The 17,222-nt window shown below is 34.8% G+C and overlaps 1 protein-coding gene across 2 annotated transcripts in view; it reads left to right on the forward strand.

The window, feature by feature from the left end:
• LOC136040391 (transmembrane protein 184B-like) overlaps positions 1-17,222 on the forward strand; it is a 103,053-nt gene that overhangs the window by 57,081 nt on the left and 28,750 nt on the right. Inside the window, exons 6-8 of one of the 2 annotated variants that reach the window (XM_065724664.1) lie at positions 705-952; positions 4,491-4,575; positions 9,529-9,645. In XM_065724664.1, the coding sequence (XP_065580736.1) occupies positions 705-952; positions 4,491-4,575; positions 9,529-9,645 (450 nt within the window). The remainder of the gene's footprint in view (positions 1-704; positions 953-4,490; positions 4,576-9,528; positions 9,646-17,222) is intronic. The other variant, XM_065724665.1, reaches the window with a different exon arrangement.

Below are 17,222 nucleotides of genomic sequence, written 5' to 3' on the forward strand. Positions count from 1 at the left end.
GCAATTACATAAAGTTTAGTTTTAGCAGCTAAGGAAGATCTTTTTATTTCCTTTTTTTTGTGATTCTAAAGGTGCATTTTATCATTTTTTTTTTATTTTTGTTTCGTCTTTTATTTTAATACTTTTTAAATATGTCTATATTTCCAGTTTTCTTTCAGAACTTCAACCCCTGGACCGACTGACACACCCAGTGATCTCTTCATAACATTTTGGTTGTAGGCTTTCCCATTCAAATCAAATGACTAAATAGTAATTTAACACACGGTGTTTTATATACAGAAATGAATATGTATAGCATAGAATATCAATTGCCTAGCATAGTATGGAATATCCAAACTGGCTACCAGTGCTGCGCACGCAGCAATAACAACTGGATGCCGAACCCTAGATAAGATTCGGTTGAGCCAAATATATAGCGCCTGTGGCCAGTTTGTATATTTTATATGTATTATGTTTATCTACTGTATAAAAAATCCTGCGGTGAATTGTTATTTATAGCAATTTGATTTTCTGGGGGGGGAGTTAAATCATTAAAAAGAATTTTTTCCAAAAATTCCAACTATTTTAAGTGCCAAAACACGTATAGTCTCTTGGATTTTTAGTTTTTGGTGGAGAGGAAGACATTTTCCACATCCCTCCTGTATACAGGGTTAATATTTATTCGTTTTGATCGAGCTTTGTTGCCAAAACTGTTTTTCTTTTAGGCGTTCTTTTGGCGATGTTGGAAAAAGCGGAAGTGATTGATCCTATTTATGATTCAACCACGGGGCAGCCAGTAACGTCAGCTGGTACTGTTTCCGCTGGATGGCGAAATTTCCTTGTTTGTATAGAGATGGTGTTTGCTGCCATTGCATTCCGATACGCATTCCCGGTAGATATTTACAAATCCCATTGTAATACAGATGGCGTTGGTCGCTCTGTTACAATGCAAAGCATTTCTCATAGTCTAAAGGTAATGTTGGGATTGGGAAATGGCTTAGCCAGAATTATAATTGCTTAAAAGGAAATGACAGTAGGGACTTTGTACGAAAATATTTGATCAAAACAAAGGCCCTTTCATTTTTGTTCAGCAATTACTGAAATCGCTGCCATTTTCTGGTTTTCTTAGATTTCATCAGTATTAGGAACAGTTGTAAAATTTTTATATTGAAATTTTACGCTTTGTTTAAGTTCGATGTGCATCATATCCCGGCTAGGTTTTTTGGAAGGAGGGCCATAAAAAAAACTACGAGTAATTAGATGAGAAATACCCAGGAATTGTAAAAAATTAAAATTATAGGGGGTCGGGTGCCGAATCCCCCCCAGCATACTTCTGTGATCACACCTTATGTGTGAAAATTAGCTTCTCAAGATATTAGAAGTAATTTATTATATTCTAAGCTTCTAGGTCATTCCTGGAAACCGAAAAGTCACGAGTTTGCAAAAGCTGCTTCAAGTAGTAGTAAGAATACTATCCTCCTCCCCCTCGAGAGATATTTTTATGTTGGTATATTTCAGATTTTTCAGTTATTATAAACTGTCCTAGAACTATACCCATTTACCTTTAATAGTTTACTTAAGCTATAGCATCCATGCATACACCCTAGATGTAAGTTTGAAGATTGTCTCTTCGAAATCCTATATTTGTCAGATTCTAAGCCTTCCTCCTCGTTGCATTGACTCTGCAATTTTATTGACAATTGTAATTCTGCAGTTCTGCAATTATTGTCGATTATGCTATTGTATTGACTGGAAGGGGCATGGAGGGGGCCGTAGGTGCCCTCCAATCTTTTTGGTCACTTAAAAAAGACACTAGAACTTTTAATTTCCGTTCGAATAGGCCCTTTCCGGATATTCTGGTACTCCTGGGTCGATATGAATACCCCTGTTTAAAAAAACAAAGCAAAAAAAACACGCGTCCGTGATCTAATTCCTGGCAAAAAAATACCCCTTCCTCCTCATTGTATCGACTCTGCAATTTTGATACTGAATCTCTAGACGATTGCCATTTCGGCAATCGAATTGGTTTATATATATTTATATATATATATATATATATATATATATATATATATATATATATATATATATATATATATATATATATATATATATATATATATATATATATATATATATATATATATATATATATATATATATATATATATATACGCCCTAATTAGGTTTTTTAAAGTGATTTTCTGGTTCTAATTTTTTTCTGATATTATGGCTCTGATTATGGCTCTTCTTAGCTGGACAAAACATAGTCTAATTACCAACTTTGCCCTAAAAATAAAATGTGCTGCCACCCTCTCCCAACTCTTAGCTCTTTACATCAAAGTCAGTTCTGTGATTTAGGGAAACAAAAACAATTTTTAGAATATTCACTGTCCTAATAATAGAATTGTTTACTTCCACTCACGATAGTAAAATTATTGTTTCGATAAGTACCGCCTCCACCCCCTTTAATGGGCTTTTCACTATATACCCTCAAAATATTGGTTGCTGTGCGCCTCATTCTACTCTTGTTATAACAACCCAATAGGAATTACTATTTATAAAATTTCTAATTCCTGTTCTAAAATTTCTCTGCCTTCTTCTTTAGTATTATTTTTGTATTTTACTTGAAATAGGATGCCTTCCACATGTCCATTTGATTTTACCCAGATAATTGGTTGGATCCCCATCCCCCCTCCAGAAAACGGAACAATGGCTAAGCCCCTGATTTTTGTCTTTTTTTTAGTTCTTCTAATAACTTTTATGACGTTTCAGTTTTCTATAAAAGGCTATAATTTTGCATCCCATGTCCACCATATTTGATTTATCGTCGCTTACTTTATAAGGAACTCTAGATGGGGATAGAGAGGGGTACCCCTCTTCAAATTTATAATGACTTTTGCTCATTGCAAGTTACTGTGTCTTTCTACCTATATTTGAGAATGTCCGCTTTTTTTTAATTTAGCTTGTTTCCATTTATAATATTTCTCAAAATTATCCTAAATATGAGGGAGGTAAACGCCCCCAATCCCTCCTCTTTATGTTAAAGCTAGATTAATTAGTCTGTTGTTGTAATGTTTCTTATTTAGAACAGAAATATGAAATTGTGGTTTATTTTAACAAATTCTGACATCAAAATAATACCAATATTGCGTTTAAATAGCGCTATTGCAACGATTTTAAGGCAAATGTTCCCTCTAAAACAAATTATTTTTTTGCAGCCCTGTAGCTGTAACTTGCACCAAAATGACAAGATATTCTTTTTCATGGATTCCCGATCTGGAAATGAGCTAAAATTATGGTATTACTTCGAGTTTCTTTTAGAAAAAGATCAGAATTTCTGTAAAAATTAGGAAAATTAGATCTTTTCTTTAGTGATTTTCAACCAATTCTCATTTTATTTTTAATCTAGAAAACTTTCTTCTATTTCCAAAAATTTCATTGCGTAGGCTGATAGAACTGAATCTCAGCTATGAATTGATGATAAACTTTTCGGAGAGAAAAATCATACCAAAACTTGCTCGTGGAACATAATCTCAAACGTTTAGAAGTAAGAAAATGTAGCCCAGAGTCTTACAAAAAAAATGATTCAGGCGTTTCAACGCAAAAATCTCTCTCATAATGTAGCTTACAAACAGAAGTTTACAAGTCAAATTCCGTGTAATGGAAAGTAACAATGAACCGTGGCTTGTAACTTAAATGGCCTTGTAAAACCCAGCGCTATTGACATTGGTAGTTTTCCAACCACTATTCCACAAACCTTTATATTTTAGTAAGTTATAATTTTTTTTTCACGAGTTTTATACTGTTTTATAAGACCCAGAAGAGTGGCAGTTTGCCCCCATCCCCAAAACATAAAATCTTAAGTATTCTTTGCCCTCACAAGAACACTCTTGCGAGTGTTCTTGTGTTCTTATAATTATAGTGTTCTTATAATTTTTCACGAGTTTTATACTGTTTTATAAGACCCAGAGGAGTGGCAGTTTGCCCCCATCCCCAAAACATAAAATCTTAGGTATTTTTTGCCCTCACAAGAACACTCTTGCGAGTGTTCCGGTGTTCTTATAATTATAGTGCTCTTATAATTTTTTCACGAGTCTTATACTGTTTTATAAGACCCAGAGGAGTGGCAGTTTGCCCCAAACTTCCTGAAAACTTCAGCTTGTTCACCCGACGTTGCGACGAAACAAGGTATACCTACCCAATCACGTATAAAATTCATTTCCATATATTGAAACCCGCTGACTGTATGCAAACTCTATGATAAAATATATTCTCTTGGCTTTAGGCTTCGGGTATAAAAAAGAACTAGAAAATAGATGCTCTCTTGTGAGCACCTGAAAATTAACCAAAATTGATTTTAAACATCTCCAGAGAACCCATTCCCTGTTCTATAGCATTACGTCATAGTTTCCAGAATAACGATGGACTGAGTATTACGAAGACTTGCCGATTGTAAAATGTAAGATTTTTCAAATTTTATTTGCGACTAATATTTGTTGCTTTTGTAGGAGACAGTCAATCCCAAGGATATGGTCACTGATGCATTCCATAACTTCCATCCTCAGTATCAACAGTATACCCAGTATAGCGCAAGTAAGTTGTAAGCTATCAAAGTCATTTCTCTTAGAAAAAAAAAAGAAAAAAAGAAAAATCTTGAATCTATTTTTTATAATCTATCCCGATTTTTTAAAACTACCCTTCTTTGAATACCAAGGGCAGTGATTTTTTATATATTGGTTACGTGAAAAATTTCAAAACCATGTATATTTTATGAATTAGGAAAATTATGAGGATCTAGTTTTAACGAAAAAGGTATCCGTATGCAGTTATATGGTTTTTGATAGTTGTGGGTACCAATTTCAAAAAGAAAATGTGTGCCAAAAAATCACTAAAAACAAACTAATGGAGGTCTACCTTTCTTTTGAAGGTGTCACACAAGGGCGTCGTTTCAGGGGAAGGGGGAAGGCGAGGGAGCAAGGGATCAGTTCCCCCCCCACAATTCGGAGAAAATAACTATTGTACTACCCCTGCCCCTTGAGTATCTGGATATGTACCCCTCTTCCCCTTCCCCCGATTAAAGATGCTGGCCATGTTCAGTTGTCTTTGGGATTCAACAGACCGTAAATATTTCAGCTTTGTATGATTTAATTTATTAATTATCCTTTTATGATTAATTATCTGTTTTATTAATTAGCTTTGTATGATTTTAATTTATTGATTTAATAATCTTTATTCATTTTCACGGCTCTACGTTTCAAAAATCACGAAAATGTGTTTACTGCCTTAAAAATTTTACAATTTTTTAATAACCCAAGGATTGCGATTTTCAATATCGTGGTTTAAACAGCGATTATAACATCGCGGTTTTCAGGTGTGAATAGACCTAAGGTGGGTCCAGGGATCGAAAATATTTTATTTTAATGTCCTCGGCACTTTGATCGAGCTGTTAACACGCATAAGTAATATAGCACTGCTACTACTAACAAATCACAGCATCGGCAAGCCGCTTGAGGGCATCACAGCTACGCATGCTCCTCCTCCATCCTAATCTATTCAGAACTTCCCTCTTTACGTCCTCCCAGAAGTTCTAATTTCCTTAAATCTTTTCTTACAACATCCTCCCACCCCAACTGAGGACGACCTGCTTTTGTTTTAGCCCTGGACGGTTGGCCAAAATGGATAATTTTTGGCATCCACCGAACATGCCCTAGACATCTCACCTTTCTCTCATCTTGACCCTAGAAAGAGGGATTGAACCACATTTTTTCACAGCCTGCTGTTTGAAACCCGGTCAGTCATTTGGGTACGTAAAACAATGCGTAGGCAATTTCTCTGGAAACTATCTAGCAACTCTTCCTCCGTTTTCAGACTGCTCATGCTTCACAGCCGTATTTTACCACTGTCATCACTCTAGCTTCCAGTATTTAGTTTTGGTTCGGATATTGCCATATGTGACAGTTTTCTATTCGTATCTCTGACTTATAAGTTACATGTATGTCAGAAACGCCTAAATTTCTCACAAGACATCGTTTTTTTTTATGGAAGATGAAGAAGAAATTGGACTTTAAAATATTTTTTCTATGTTATGTTAAGGAATTACCTTCCTTAAGAATAGGGAAAATACCTTGAATACAGACAGTAGAATGGTCACCTAAAGGCTAGTAAAGTATGACCAGATCACGACTGTTATATTTTCCTCAGTTTACAATTACCGATGATTTAACAACAACTTCTGTATCTTTTTAATTTTTTAATATTTAAATATTTTACAATAATATTCATATATATATATATATATATATATATATATATATATATATATATATATATATATATATATATATATATATATATATATATATATATATTAATATATATAATATATACATATTATATATACATAATATAATATAATAATAATTAATATTTTATGTAATGTTTTAATTTTAAAGATTAAAATTTTTAGGCTCTAATAATGATTACTGACCCTCACTTTGGATCAGCTCTAGATTTTCATGCTTGAAGGGTAAGAAAGCCTGCTAGATTTTGTTTCATTAAATCTCTAGGCGGTTTTAGTACACCAGTGTTTAAATGATGTTGGGAACAATGGGAACAAAAGTCCCTTGTCTTGAGCAAGCTATCATGTTTACAGCACAAAAAATAATTTCCCTTCGTAAGAAAGCCTACTAGATGTTGTTTCATTAAATCTGTACGCGGTTTACTCCATCAGTGTTAAAATTATGTTGGAAACAATGGGAACACAAGTCTCTTGCCTTGAGCAAACTGTCTTGTTCACAGCACAAAAAATAGTTCCCCTTCGTAAGAAAGCCTGCTAGACTTTGTTTCATTAAATCTCAGCACGGTTTTACTACACCAGTGTTTAAATGATGTTGGGAATAATGGGAACAAAAGTCCCTTGTCTTGAGCAAACTGCCATGTTCACAGCATAAAAAATAGTTCCCCTTCGTCCCACACTGTAGTTGAGCTTAGTATATGAAATTATCATTGAATAAAAATTTGGTCAGGTACCTAATTGCTACCTTAAGCTCAACTATTCCTTGGTAGCCAGAATTATCGTGCAGATTTTTAAAATAAGGAGCAGCAAAGAAAAGTCATCCAAGCCTTATTGAATGTAGTGTAAGTTTCGTAGACAAAATAACACTTTTTATAATAAACATGTACCGGTTCCGTATTCAATTTATTACCGACCAAATATTACACGGATTTTCAAACGGCCATTTAGCCTAAGAAAGTCAATGATTTAGGATTGATGAAGTTGTTTAGTTGGTGGTAGTGCTTCTTATCCCTTATCCCTTCTTATCCCTTATCCCTATCCTATTATCCTATAGTTGGTGGTAGTGCTTCTTATCCCTTATCCCTTCTTATCCCATATCTTAATCCTTCTTATCCCTTTTCAATCTTTCCTTCTTAACCTACTTAACGTTTCTTAGTTTCTAAGTGTTAAGTTTTGCAAGATTTATCTAAAAACTAGACGTTAAATTGAAGAATCAAATTCACTGCTCGAAGACTCAAAGCGAAGCTTTAAACTTACAGCTTGAACAGGACAACACATCACATTGACAATTTGAACAAAAAAAAAAAAAAAATTGAATAAACAAATAAAGCATCAAATCGGAGGCTCGGATTAACAACAGGAACACTTGAAATTCCACCCCAAAAAGGATTGAGTTTCGAAAAAAAAAATACAACTATTTAATTCAGGTTTTTTTTCTCTAAATATAATAATCTCTGCCATCGCAATTGCATCCAGCCCCCTTTTGTTCTACCAGGTATTACCCCTTATTCGAGTTTATCGAGTTTCGAAAAGAAAAATACAACTATTTACTTCAGGTTTTTTTTTCTCTAAATATAATAATCTCTGCCATCGCAATTGCACCCAGCCCCCTTTAGTTCTACCAGGTATTACCCCTTATTCGAGTTTATTGAGTTTCGAAAAAAAATACAACTATTTGATTCAGTTTTTTTTTCTCTAAATATAATAATCTCCGCCATCGCAATTGCATCCAGCCCCCTTTTGTTCTACCAGGTATTACCCCTTATTCGAGTTTATTGAGTCTCGAAAAAAAAATACAACTATTTGATTCAGTTTTTTTTTTCTCTAAATATAATAATCTCCGCCATCGCAATTGCATCCAGCCCCCTTTTGTTCTACCAGGTATTACCCCTTATTCGAGTTTATTGAGTTTCGAAAAAAAATACAACTATTTGATTCAGGTTTTTTTTCTCTAAATATAATAATCTCTGCCATCGCAATTGCATCCAGCCCCCTTTTGTTCTACCAGGTATTACCCTAGAAAATATGCATAATTGGCTGATTTTGTGGGTTAGCCAATATTGCGTGCTTAATTCTCTTCAAAAATGAGCATTTCAAGCTCCAGAAAAGTTAACCGCCATACCGTACCTTCTTATCAAGATTTTGTCTTTTCTCGATTTTTTATGCGTAAAAATGTTGCTTTTTTAGACTTCTGTGGGTTTTTTCTGCAAATTTATTACTTCTTAGAAGCTTTATCTGAACTTTGAAACTCTCACCTAGTCTATTTCTCCTTTTTCTTTCTAACTGCATGCTCTTTTCTCTCCTCCTTTATCCTTCTTCCTCTCTTTACCAACTTTTAAGCTTATATTCTTGCTTACTTTCTTCTGCAAAAAAAAAATATCTGCTTTAAGTCCCCTGCTTTAATTTTGTGGGCTGGCCGTTATTTTGTGCTTGTTTCTCTTCAAAAATGAACATTTCAAGCTCCAAAAAAGTTTGAGCCGCCATGCTGTGCCTTCTTATCAAGATTTTGTCTTTTCTCGTTTTTTTATGCGTAAAAATGTTGCTTTTTTAGGCTTCTGTGGTTTTTTTCTGCAAATTTATTACTTCTTAGAAGCTTTATCTGAACTTTGAAACTCTCACCTTGTCTATTTCTCCTTTTTCTTTCTAACTGCATGCTCTTTTCTCTCTTCCTTTTTCCTTCTTCCTCTCTTTACCAACTTTTAAACTTATATTCTTGCTTACTTTCTTCTGCAAAAAAAAATATCTGCTTTAAGTCCCCTGCTTTAATTTTGTGGGTTAGCCGTTATTTTTTGCTTGTTTCTCTTCAAAAATGAACATTTCAAGCTCCAAAAAAGTTTGAGTCGCCATGCGTGCCTTCTTATCATGATTTTATCTTTTCTGTTGTTTTTTTTTATGCGTAAAAACGTTGCTTTTTTAGGCTTCTGTGGGGTTTTTTCTGCAAATTTATTACTTCATAGAAGCTTTTTCGAACTTTGAAACCATCAACCCTTCTCTCACCTTGTCTTTTCACCTTTCCTCTCTCTAACTGTATCCTCTTTTCTCTCCTTTTTTTCCTTCTTCCTCTCTTTACCAACTTTTAAACTTATATTCTTGCTTATTTTCTTCTGCAAAAAAAAAGTCTGCTTTAACTCTTCCCCCCCTCCATCATTATTTTTTTTTAAGTTGGCATGAACTATGTGGAACTTTTAGCCATTCTATATAAATATTTTGGTTTTCCTCTTTACAAGCTTGTTTCTTTTTTGCATGTTTAGCTTCACCTCGTCGTATGGGTCAGGTGCATGGAAAATCAAGCGTGCAATCAGGATTTGCTCTGGATTTGAGTTCGCTTTACCAGAATGAACAGACTTTTGAAATTTATTCTGATTCAGGTCTGATATTATTTTATTGGGTGTGAATTGTCCTTCGCTTAAAGATCTCCCTTCCCTTTGCTCCCTATTGTTTTTGAAACATGTTCCCTATTTCTCCAACACTGAAATGTTCAGTCTGGATTTGAGCTTAACCAAAGTTATGGACTTTTGAAATTTATTCTGATTCAGGTCTGATATCATTCTATTGGGTGTGAATTGTCCTTCGCTTAAAGATCCCTCTTCCCTTTGCTCCCTGTTGTTTTTGAAACATGTTCTGTGTTCCTCCAATACTGAAGTGTTCAGTCTGGATTTGAGCTTAACCAGAATTAACATACTTTTGAAATTTATTCGGACTCAGGTCTGATATTATTTTATTGGGTGTGAACTATCGTTCCCTTAAAGATCCCTCTTCCCTTTGCTCCCTATTGTTTTTCAAACATGTTCCCTGTTCCTCCAATACTGAAATGTTCAGTCTGGATTTGAACTTAACCAAATTTAATAAACTTTTGAAATTTATTCTGATTCAGGTCTGATATCATTTTATTGGGTGTGAATTGTCCTTCGCTTAAAGATCCCTCTTCCCTTTGCTCCCTATTGTTTTTGAAACATGTTCCCTGTTCCCCCAATACCGAAGTGCTCAGTCTGGATTTGAGCTTAACCAGAATTAACATACTTTTGAAATTTATTCGGATTCAGGTCTGATATCATTTTATTGGGTGTGAATTATCGTTAGCTTAAAGATCCCTCTTCCCTTTGCTCCCTATTGTTTTTGAAACATTTCCCTGTTCCTCCAATACCGAAGTGTTCAGTCTGGATTTGAGCTTAAACAGAATTAACATACTTTTGAAATTTATTCGGATTCAGGTCTGATATTATTTTATTGTGTGTGAATTGTCGTTCGCTTAAAGATCCCTATTATTTTTGCCCCGATGTATGTTCCCTGTTTCCTGTGAAACATGTTCCCTGTTCCCCCGAAACTGAGCGTTCAATCTAGATTTGCTCTGGATTTGAGTTTAACATACTACCAAAATAAAGATAGAAAATAGAATGGACTTGCTTTGGATTTTTTCTTTTTCAGGTTTGAAATTATTTTATGGATGTGACTTGTCCTCGCTTAAAGAAACCCTAAATGATGGCAATGCCCTATTAGTATTAGTTGTTCACTGTCTTGTAGTTTGAGAGAGGGGGTGTAAATTTATTCTATCGGAAGCGGACTCTATTTCTTATAAAATTGTTTTGATTCACCTATGGGGGAGGGGATCTTTTGACTCCATCCAGAAGAGTCTCCTTCGTCGTCCTGTATACAAGTATGTTATGATCATGCTTAGTTTCAAGGAATAGAGAAATAAACACTAGACAAATATATTTGACATATATCTTATCAGAACCATTATCCAGTTGCAGACAGCCTGGGCATTCGGAGGGTGATGGGAAGGGGGATCAGCAGGTTTTCCAAGATAGAAAAAATTGTTTTTCTATGCAAGCATATTTCGAAATCTCTTGAGGAAGGGGAAGGAAACTTTTTGGACACAATTGGGGGAGAACTATCCCCTTCATCCTCCTGTATATAGGTATGTTATTGTCATGCCTAGGTTTTATGTGAATTATATGAATGCACATTAGATATAGGTTCAAGTATTATTTTACGTATGCCTTATCAAATTAGGCTGTCTCAATGCGTAATGAAAGGTATTTATCATGTTTAGAAATCAAATTTGCCTCCTTATTGAAAAACAAAATGAACATTTCACCAGGCACATACACAAGGAGGGATTCACCTTTCCCTAGTTTTGTAATCCCCCTTACTGAAATCTCATGATTTGTGCAACTTTCTTTTTTCAATTTTAGTTTTATATTTTTCATATATTTTTGTGTTTTTACGAATATTTTGTCCACCTCCCCGAAAAAATGTGTTTACCGCGCCTGTTGTCAATTTACTCTTAAGTACATCAGTCCTTTAGACGGTACTGACATCTATGTTGACTATGAAGTATTCCTCAGAATATTTCCTTTCGAGACGTACCGATATTTTTTTTGATCCGATGAGAGACAAAGAAAGATGATAGGTAATCATTGTTTTTGTTCTTGTTATAAAGTATTGAGATGTATGTCAATGGGTTTCTGAAAAATGCTATAACCTAATGTGTCTTCCTAATTAACGCATTAACTCTTCCTTAAAAGATAAATTTCTATGACGAGCGCCAAGTTTGGTAGAAGGGAGGAGATAAATTTTCTTTTGTTTGAAAATTCGTCCGTTACCTCGCTTGGAGAAAATTATTGCGGATCTAAATTCTTCAAAAAGCTGGCTTAGTCGAGTGGTTTGCACAACGAACTTGCAGTCTTATAATGGCTGAGGTTCAACTCATTGTGTTTTTGATTATTTGGTTTGGGATAGAGGTGTGACTGCAAGCTCAGCCAGAGGTTTTTCCAGCTCAAAGTGAGTATAGGGAAAAATACGAGGAAGGTAATTGTGTCAAAGCATAGGATGGCTTGCCCACAACCACCATTGCATATCTGCAGGGTCATGAAATAGCAGGGTCATGGCTGAAGGGTCATGAAATAGAGATCAGCACCGTCGCTGGACTGTACAGTCTACTGCCGTCTACTATACTTTACTTGAACGAGAAAAAGTCTTACTCCTGGAAAAGCTTGAATATTTAGTGAATACTGAATAGTTCATATAAATGACTTACGAATAATGTTAATATACTCTTTAATGCTTTTAATGCTATTTAGTAACATAATAATCATTATTGACTCAAATTTAATTTTAAGCCCTTTACGGGCCCCCAAAAATGGCCCCTTTTTTATTAGTTTAGATACGTCTTGTATACTTCTGTTAGTGTTACCCTTGTTAAAACCGGTTTACCCATAAATTGAATCGACAGTGACAAATTCGAGGATTAATAAACACATGGGAAATATATAGGCCTAATATGGGTTATATATTTGGGTAATGATTAGGTTAGGTTAAAATTCAATTCGTGCCACAAAAAATTATATTATTTGGAAAGAAAGAATACAAAAAAGGCATCGAGTGGTATCTTCACTTTATTTGTATTTCATTTATATCAATTATTCAACATTTACCGAATATTTTCTAAAGCATATTTAGAGCGTTAGCCTGACAAAATAGATGTCTCTGGTGTATCAAAAACAGATTGCTCCAGCTCTAAACAGCAATTCATTTAGTGCACTATCCCTGTACAATAGATCATTCCGTTTATGTATGTATGTATGTATGTATTTATTTATAACCCATCATACAAAATAATGAAGTAATGGAGTACATAGAAAAAAAGGAAAAAAAAAGAAGAAAGAAACAACATATCGCAATTTCATTCTAAAATACAAACATAAATAATTCCACGTCAATAAACAACATTTTGCCATTTATGGCCGGTTTGCTTATTGCACATGTGTACATTCACCTCAGCTAACTTAGCGCATGGGTCAGACAAGCTATATTTTTTCATTAAATAGGAGTTGTGGGTCCGCGGAGGAACTCGCAACAGAAACTTAGCAAATTTGAAGAAAACGCGTTTCATCCTAAGATGGTCAGATTCACTAAATATAGGGTAGAACGGTAGTAAATACGGAATATGTGGCAGGACGACACTATTGTAAATCCTCGCAAGATGGGCTCTATTCAAATGAAACTGAGAACTAACAATTGTACCATATGCACGACGGATTTCCGTTTCCATACTTTCTAGCATCAATAGCCTAGCTTTCTTCAGATTTTTTCCAATAGGAAGGCCAAGATAATTCAACTTAACACAAGGCTTTACTTCTGTACCATTCAGATCTATATAATCGAATCTTCTATATATCTTCTATATATCTTCTATATATCTATATATCTATATATTCTATATATCTATATATCTTCTGATCTAGTCGCATCTGTTCCATTAAAATTCTAAACATCACATTTTTCAGCATTTAGGGAGAGTCCAATATTACTGTAGTTTTTACATATAAGCCCTTTCTTCTTTTATAATTCAGCTTGTAGTTTTGCTTCTTTTGTGAGATCCAATCTTATAAAATAACTTCTGCTTCAAAGTTGTGTTCCTTGACTTCTTGGTGATGTTCTTGCTCTTGTGTTCACTGACAAAAAAACAGTAACATGGGTTCTTTGAATTGAAGGAACTTTCCTGTTATGGTCTTAGGCTTTTGTTTGTGTTGTGTAATTATTTCCTCATAATAGCATAGAAAATATGAAACTCGTCTAAAACATAACATAAGAAATCTGTTCGTTTAAGCTGTCGGCTAGAAAAGTTTTAATCCTTTTTTCTTATTACAACCATCAACTGATTCTCTTGCGCTATTAGTTAAGTTTCCTACACAAAAATTAGGACATATGTCCCACAGGGAATGGGGATAAAGGAAAAATTTGAACCTTTAAAGGGGTAATGAACAATTGTCCAGACTGAGGCAGTTGCCGCTGTCATAAGGCCTCCAGAGACCGAGAAAGAATTCATATAATCAAAATTAGTGACTTATTTCAAGTTTGAGGGGCGAGGGCACTAAGATATTATGAATTCTAGAGTGGGGTACGACAAGAGTTTTCAAGGTTTTCGATTATCGTCTTAGATTTTTGTTTGAGCCGTCCTAGCCGAGTGGATTGGTGCGGTGGATTTAGGATCCTTTATCCGAGAGGGTGAGGGTTCGAGCCCTAGTGTACCGAATTATTTCGTTTGGGACGGGGGTCAGTGGAGTGACCCTCCAGAGGTGAAAGCTCTAAATTGGTACCTGAAGAAATCTTGGAAAGGTAAACAGGAAGGGTGTGCAAAAGCACAGGATGGCTGGCCCTCGCCCCCCCCCATTGCACTCCCTGGGTGAAGGGCCTTGAGAGGGAGATCAGCACCGCCGCTTCGGACCTTGAGGGTCTAGTGCCGCATCCTTTACCTTTTTATAGACTTTTGTTTGTGTTGTTTAATTATTTCCTCGTGATAAGGGAAACTTTCATTGATCTTCAAATTCAATTCAATTCAAATTCATTTTATTTAAAAAACATGCGACGGAGAGAGCCGATTATTAGTTTTTATTGTCATGCACACACAAAAATCCGTTGACAAGTCAAAATTAACATTATTAAAATTATAATATATACAATTAACAATAATAATCCGGATTAAAAAAATCGACCCAGCATTAAACAACTTAACAAACGAGGGCACAAAACTAAGCTCATATCGAGCATGTGACACAGTCACAGGTTGAAGTTTCGGCACAGGCTGTGCAACGGCCCTGAATGGCCTTGCCCGTGCCGGTTGATGTTGGTCAAATGTCTTGCTTTCAAAATGTTTGTTGGAAGTTGTTTTGATGAAGTTGTTGGTCTCATTTTTGTCTTGTTTTCTTTTTCCGTGCCACGAAAACTAATTTAAAAACCCCATTTTCCATCTTCGTTTCTTTAATTTATTTATTTTACTATATTTATCAACGGAAAATTTATTCTATCGGTTAGCAAAGAAAAAATATTTTGGTACATTTTGAGTTAAATACGTTTTTTTTTAGTTTTGAATAGTTAAATTTGTCCTAAGATGATATAATGCTGGGATCTTAGTTACAATGTAGTGCTTCAGCGCAGTGTATACAGGGGGATTCGAAAATTATTTCAAGCAGGGGTTCAATTAAAGGAATTAAAAAAAACCTTTTTCGGCTTTTAAATGAAAAAGAATAAAGAAATTACCCTCACAGATTTTGAAAAATACCCTTTTTGTACCCTCATTAAATATATATGATAAAACCTTCACCCACCTATGTTTTGTAAAACGGTACCCTTAAACGCCAGAGGGTATTCAGAAGGTCCTAAGTAAGCAGTAAATTGCCCATAAATTATTTAGACATCACTGCCCTTTCATATATAATTAAAAAGAAATGAAAAAGTAGCAAGAAGGTACAACTTTTGATAAGACGGTGAGAGTTACAGAAAATGACACTTGAATATATGGGGTTGGGGAATTCAAACACTAGTTCCGAGAACCTCGAATGGTTATTGATTTCAGCGCCTCTACAATGTTTCAATGACTTACTGTCATGCTAAAAAGTTTTACTTGTTTTAAATATTTTTGTTTTATTTTAATTGTAAATCTAATATATTTGTGGGATACTCACTCCTGGGCTTAGTTGTAGTTCCCTTCATTGCATGTCCGAAGCTTGATCGGAATCAGAAGACCTTAAGAATTATGTTCCTTGACCAAGTTTCATGCGCATCTACTGAATTGCATTTCAGGCTTTGTATTTTTTTTCTAGACTTTGTTCAAAATACTGTGAAATACTTCAGAATCATTTGAAAAAAGGAAAATATTTGTTTTTTTTAGCCAATTTAGATGATTCTCTGAAAAATAAGTAATATTAGGGTATAATTCAGGATAGTGAATGGCATGATTTGTGGCTAATAAACCATTTCATACAAGTACCTTGTCCTCTTCGTGCAAGTTACTGCTGTAGGGTTGTCGCGTGTAATTCAAAACCTTCAGTTTTGAATGGAAAATACTCAATGCACAAGTATACAATTATGCAATTTTGGGTTGCAATGTGTGCCAAATTAAAAAAAAAAAAAAAGCTCGGGTGAAGAATCACCAATTGAAGCTAAAGCAAATACAAACAAGCAAAACTGTTCTCTCAGAAAGAGAAGCTAAAAAAAAATGCAAATTTAAGCACAGCTATGCAATTTCTATTAGTAACAGGTCCCAAATTAACAAAAAAGAAACACGAGTGAAAAATAGGCTAAAAGAAGCGAAAAACAATTGGCATCAAACAGCTTGCGTAGGTGCAACTTTCCTTTTAAGATCTGTCTGTCTTACGGGAATCAACTGTTTGTTTTATGTTTGAATTACATAGCCAAAAAGCATTGTCAAATCTACCCAGTTCTTTTTGCTTAATTTTTCTAGCTGTTCAACATGACAACATTGCCACCATTGTTTACTTCCCTCAAAGCCATAATTTTGAAGCAGCCAAAAGGAAAGTATTAAAAAAATCAGGGTTTTCATGTATGATTAGATCGAAGATGGGTGCGGTAGGTAAATAGTGTTTTAACTTTGATGGCCTTAGTACTTTGAGTAAGTAGTAAATTGAACTTATTTGTCGGATGCCCACAGCCGGGCTTGATTTTCAATGCATATGATTTACGCATTAAATTCTTTGGTGTTATGCATCATTGAAAACGATCTGAAGCTTGCCGGTTTGATGAGCATGAATATGTTTGAGTTCATATCCTACTGAACCGTTTCGCCCTCGAACAATTCAAGTTTTTAGTTCTATTCTCTGCTTTCAAAAGGGAAGCCTATAAGATGTACGTCATATCCATTAATCGGAATCCGCTTCAATGCTGTATCGTTTACTTATTGTTTTTTTGGTCCCTTAAAAAGGGTACTAGAACTTTTAATTTCAGTTGGAATGAGCCCTCTTGCGACATTCAAGGTCCATTGGGTCTGCACGATGACTCCTGGGAAAAAACAAAACAAACAAACACGCATTCGTGATTCGTCTTCTGGCAAAAAATACAAAATTCCACATTTTTATAGATAGGAACTTGAAACTTCTACAGCAGGATTCTCTGACACGCTGAACCTGATGGTGTGATTTTCGTT

This window comes from Artemia franciscana, chromosome 20 (genome assembly GCF_032884065.1).
Source record: "Artemia franciscana chromosome 20, ASM3288406v1, whole genome shotgun sequence".
Taxonomy (NCBI): domain Eukaryota; kingdom Metazoa; phylum Arthropoda; class Branchiopoda; order Anostraca; family Artemiidae; genus Artemia; species Artemia franciscana.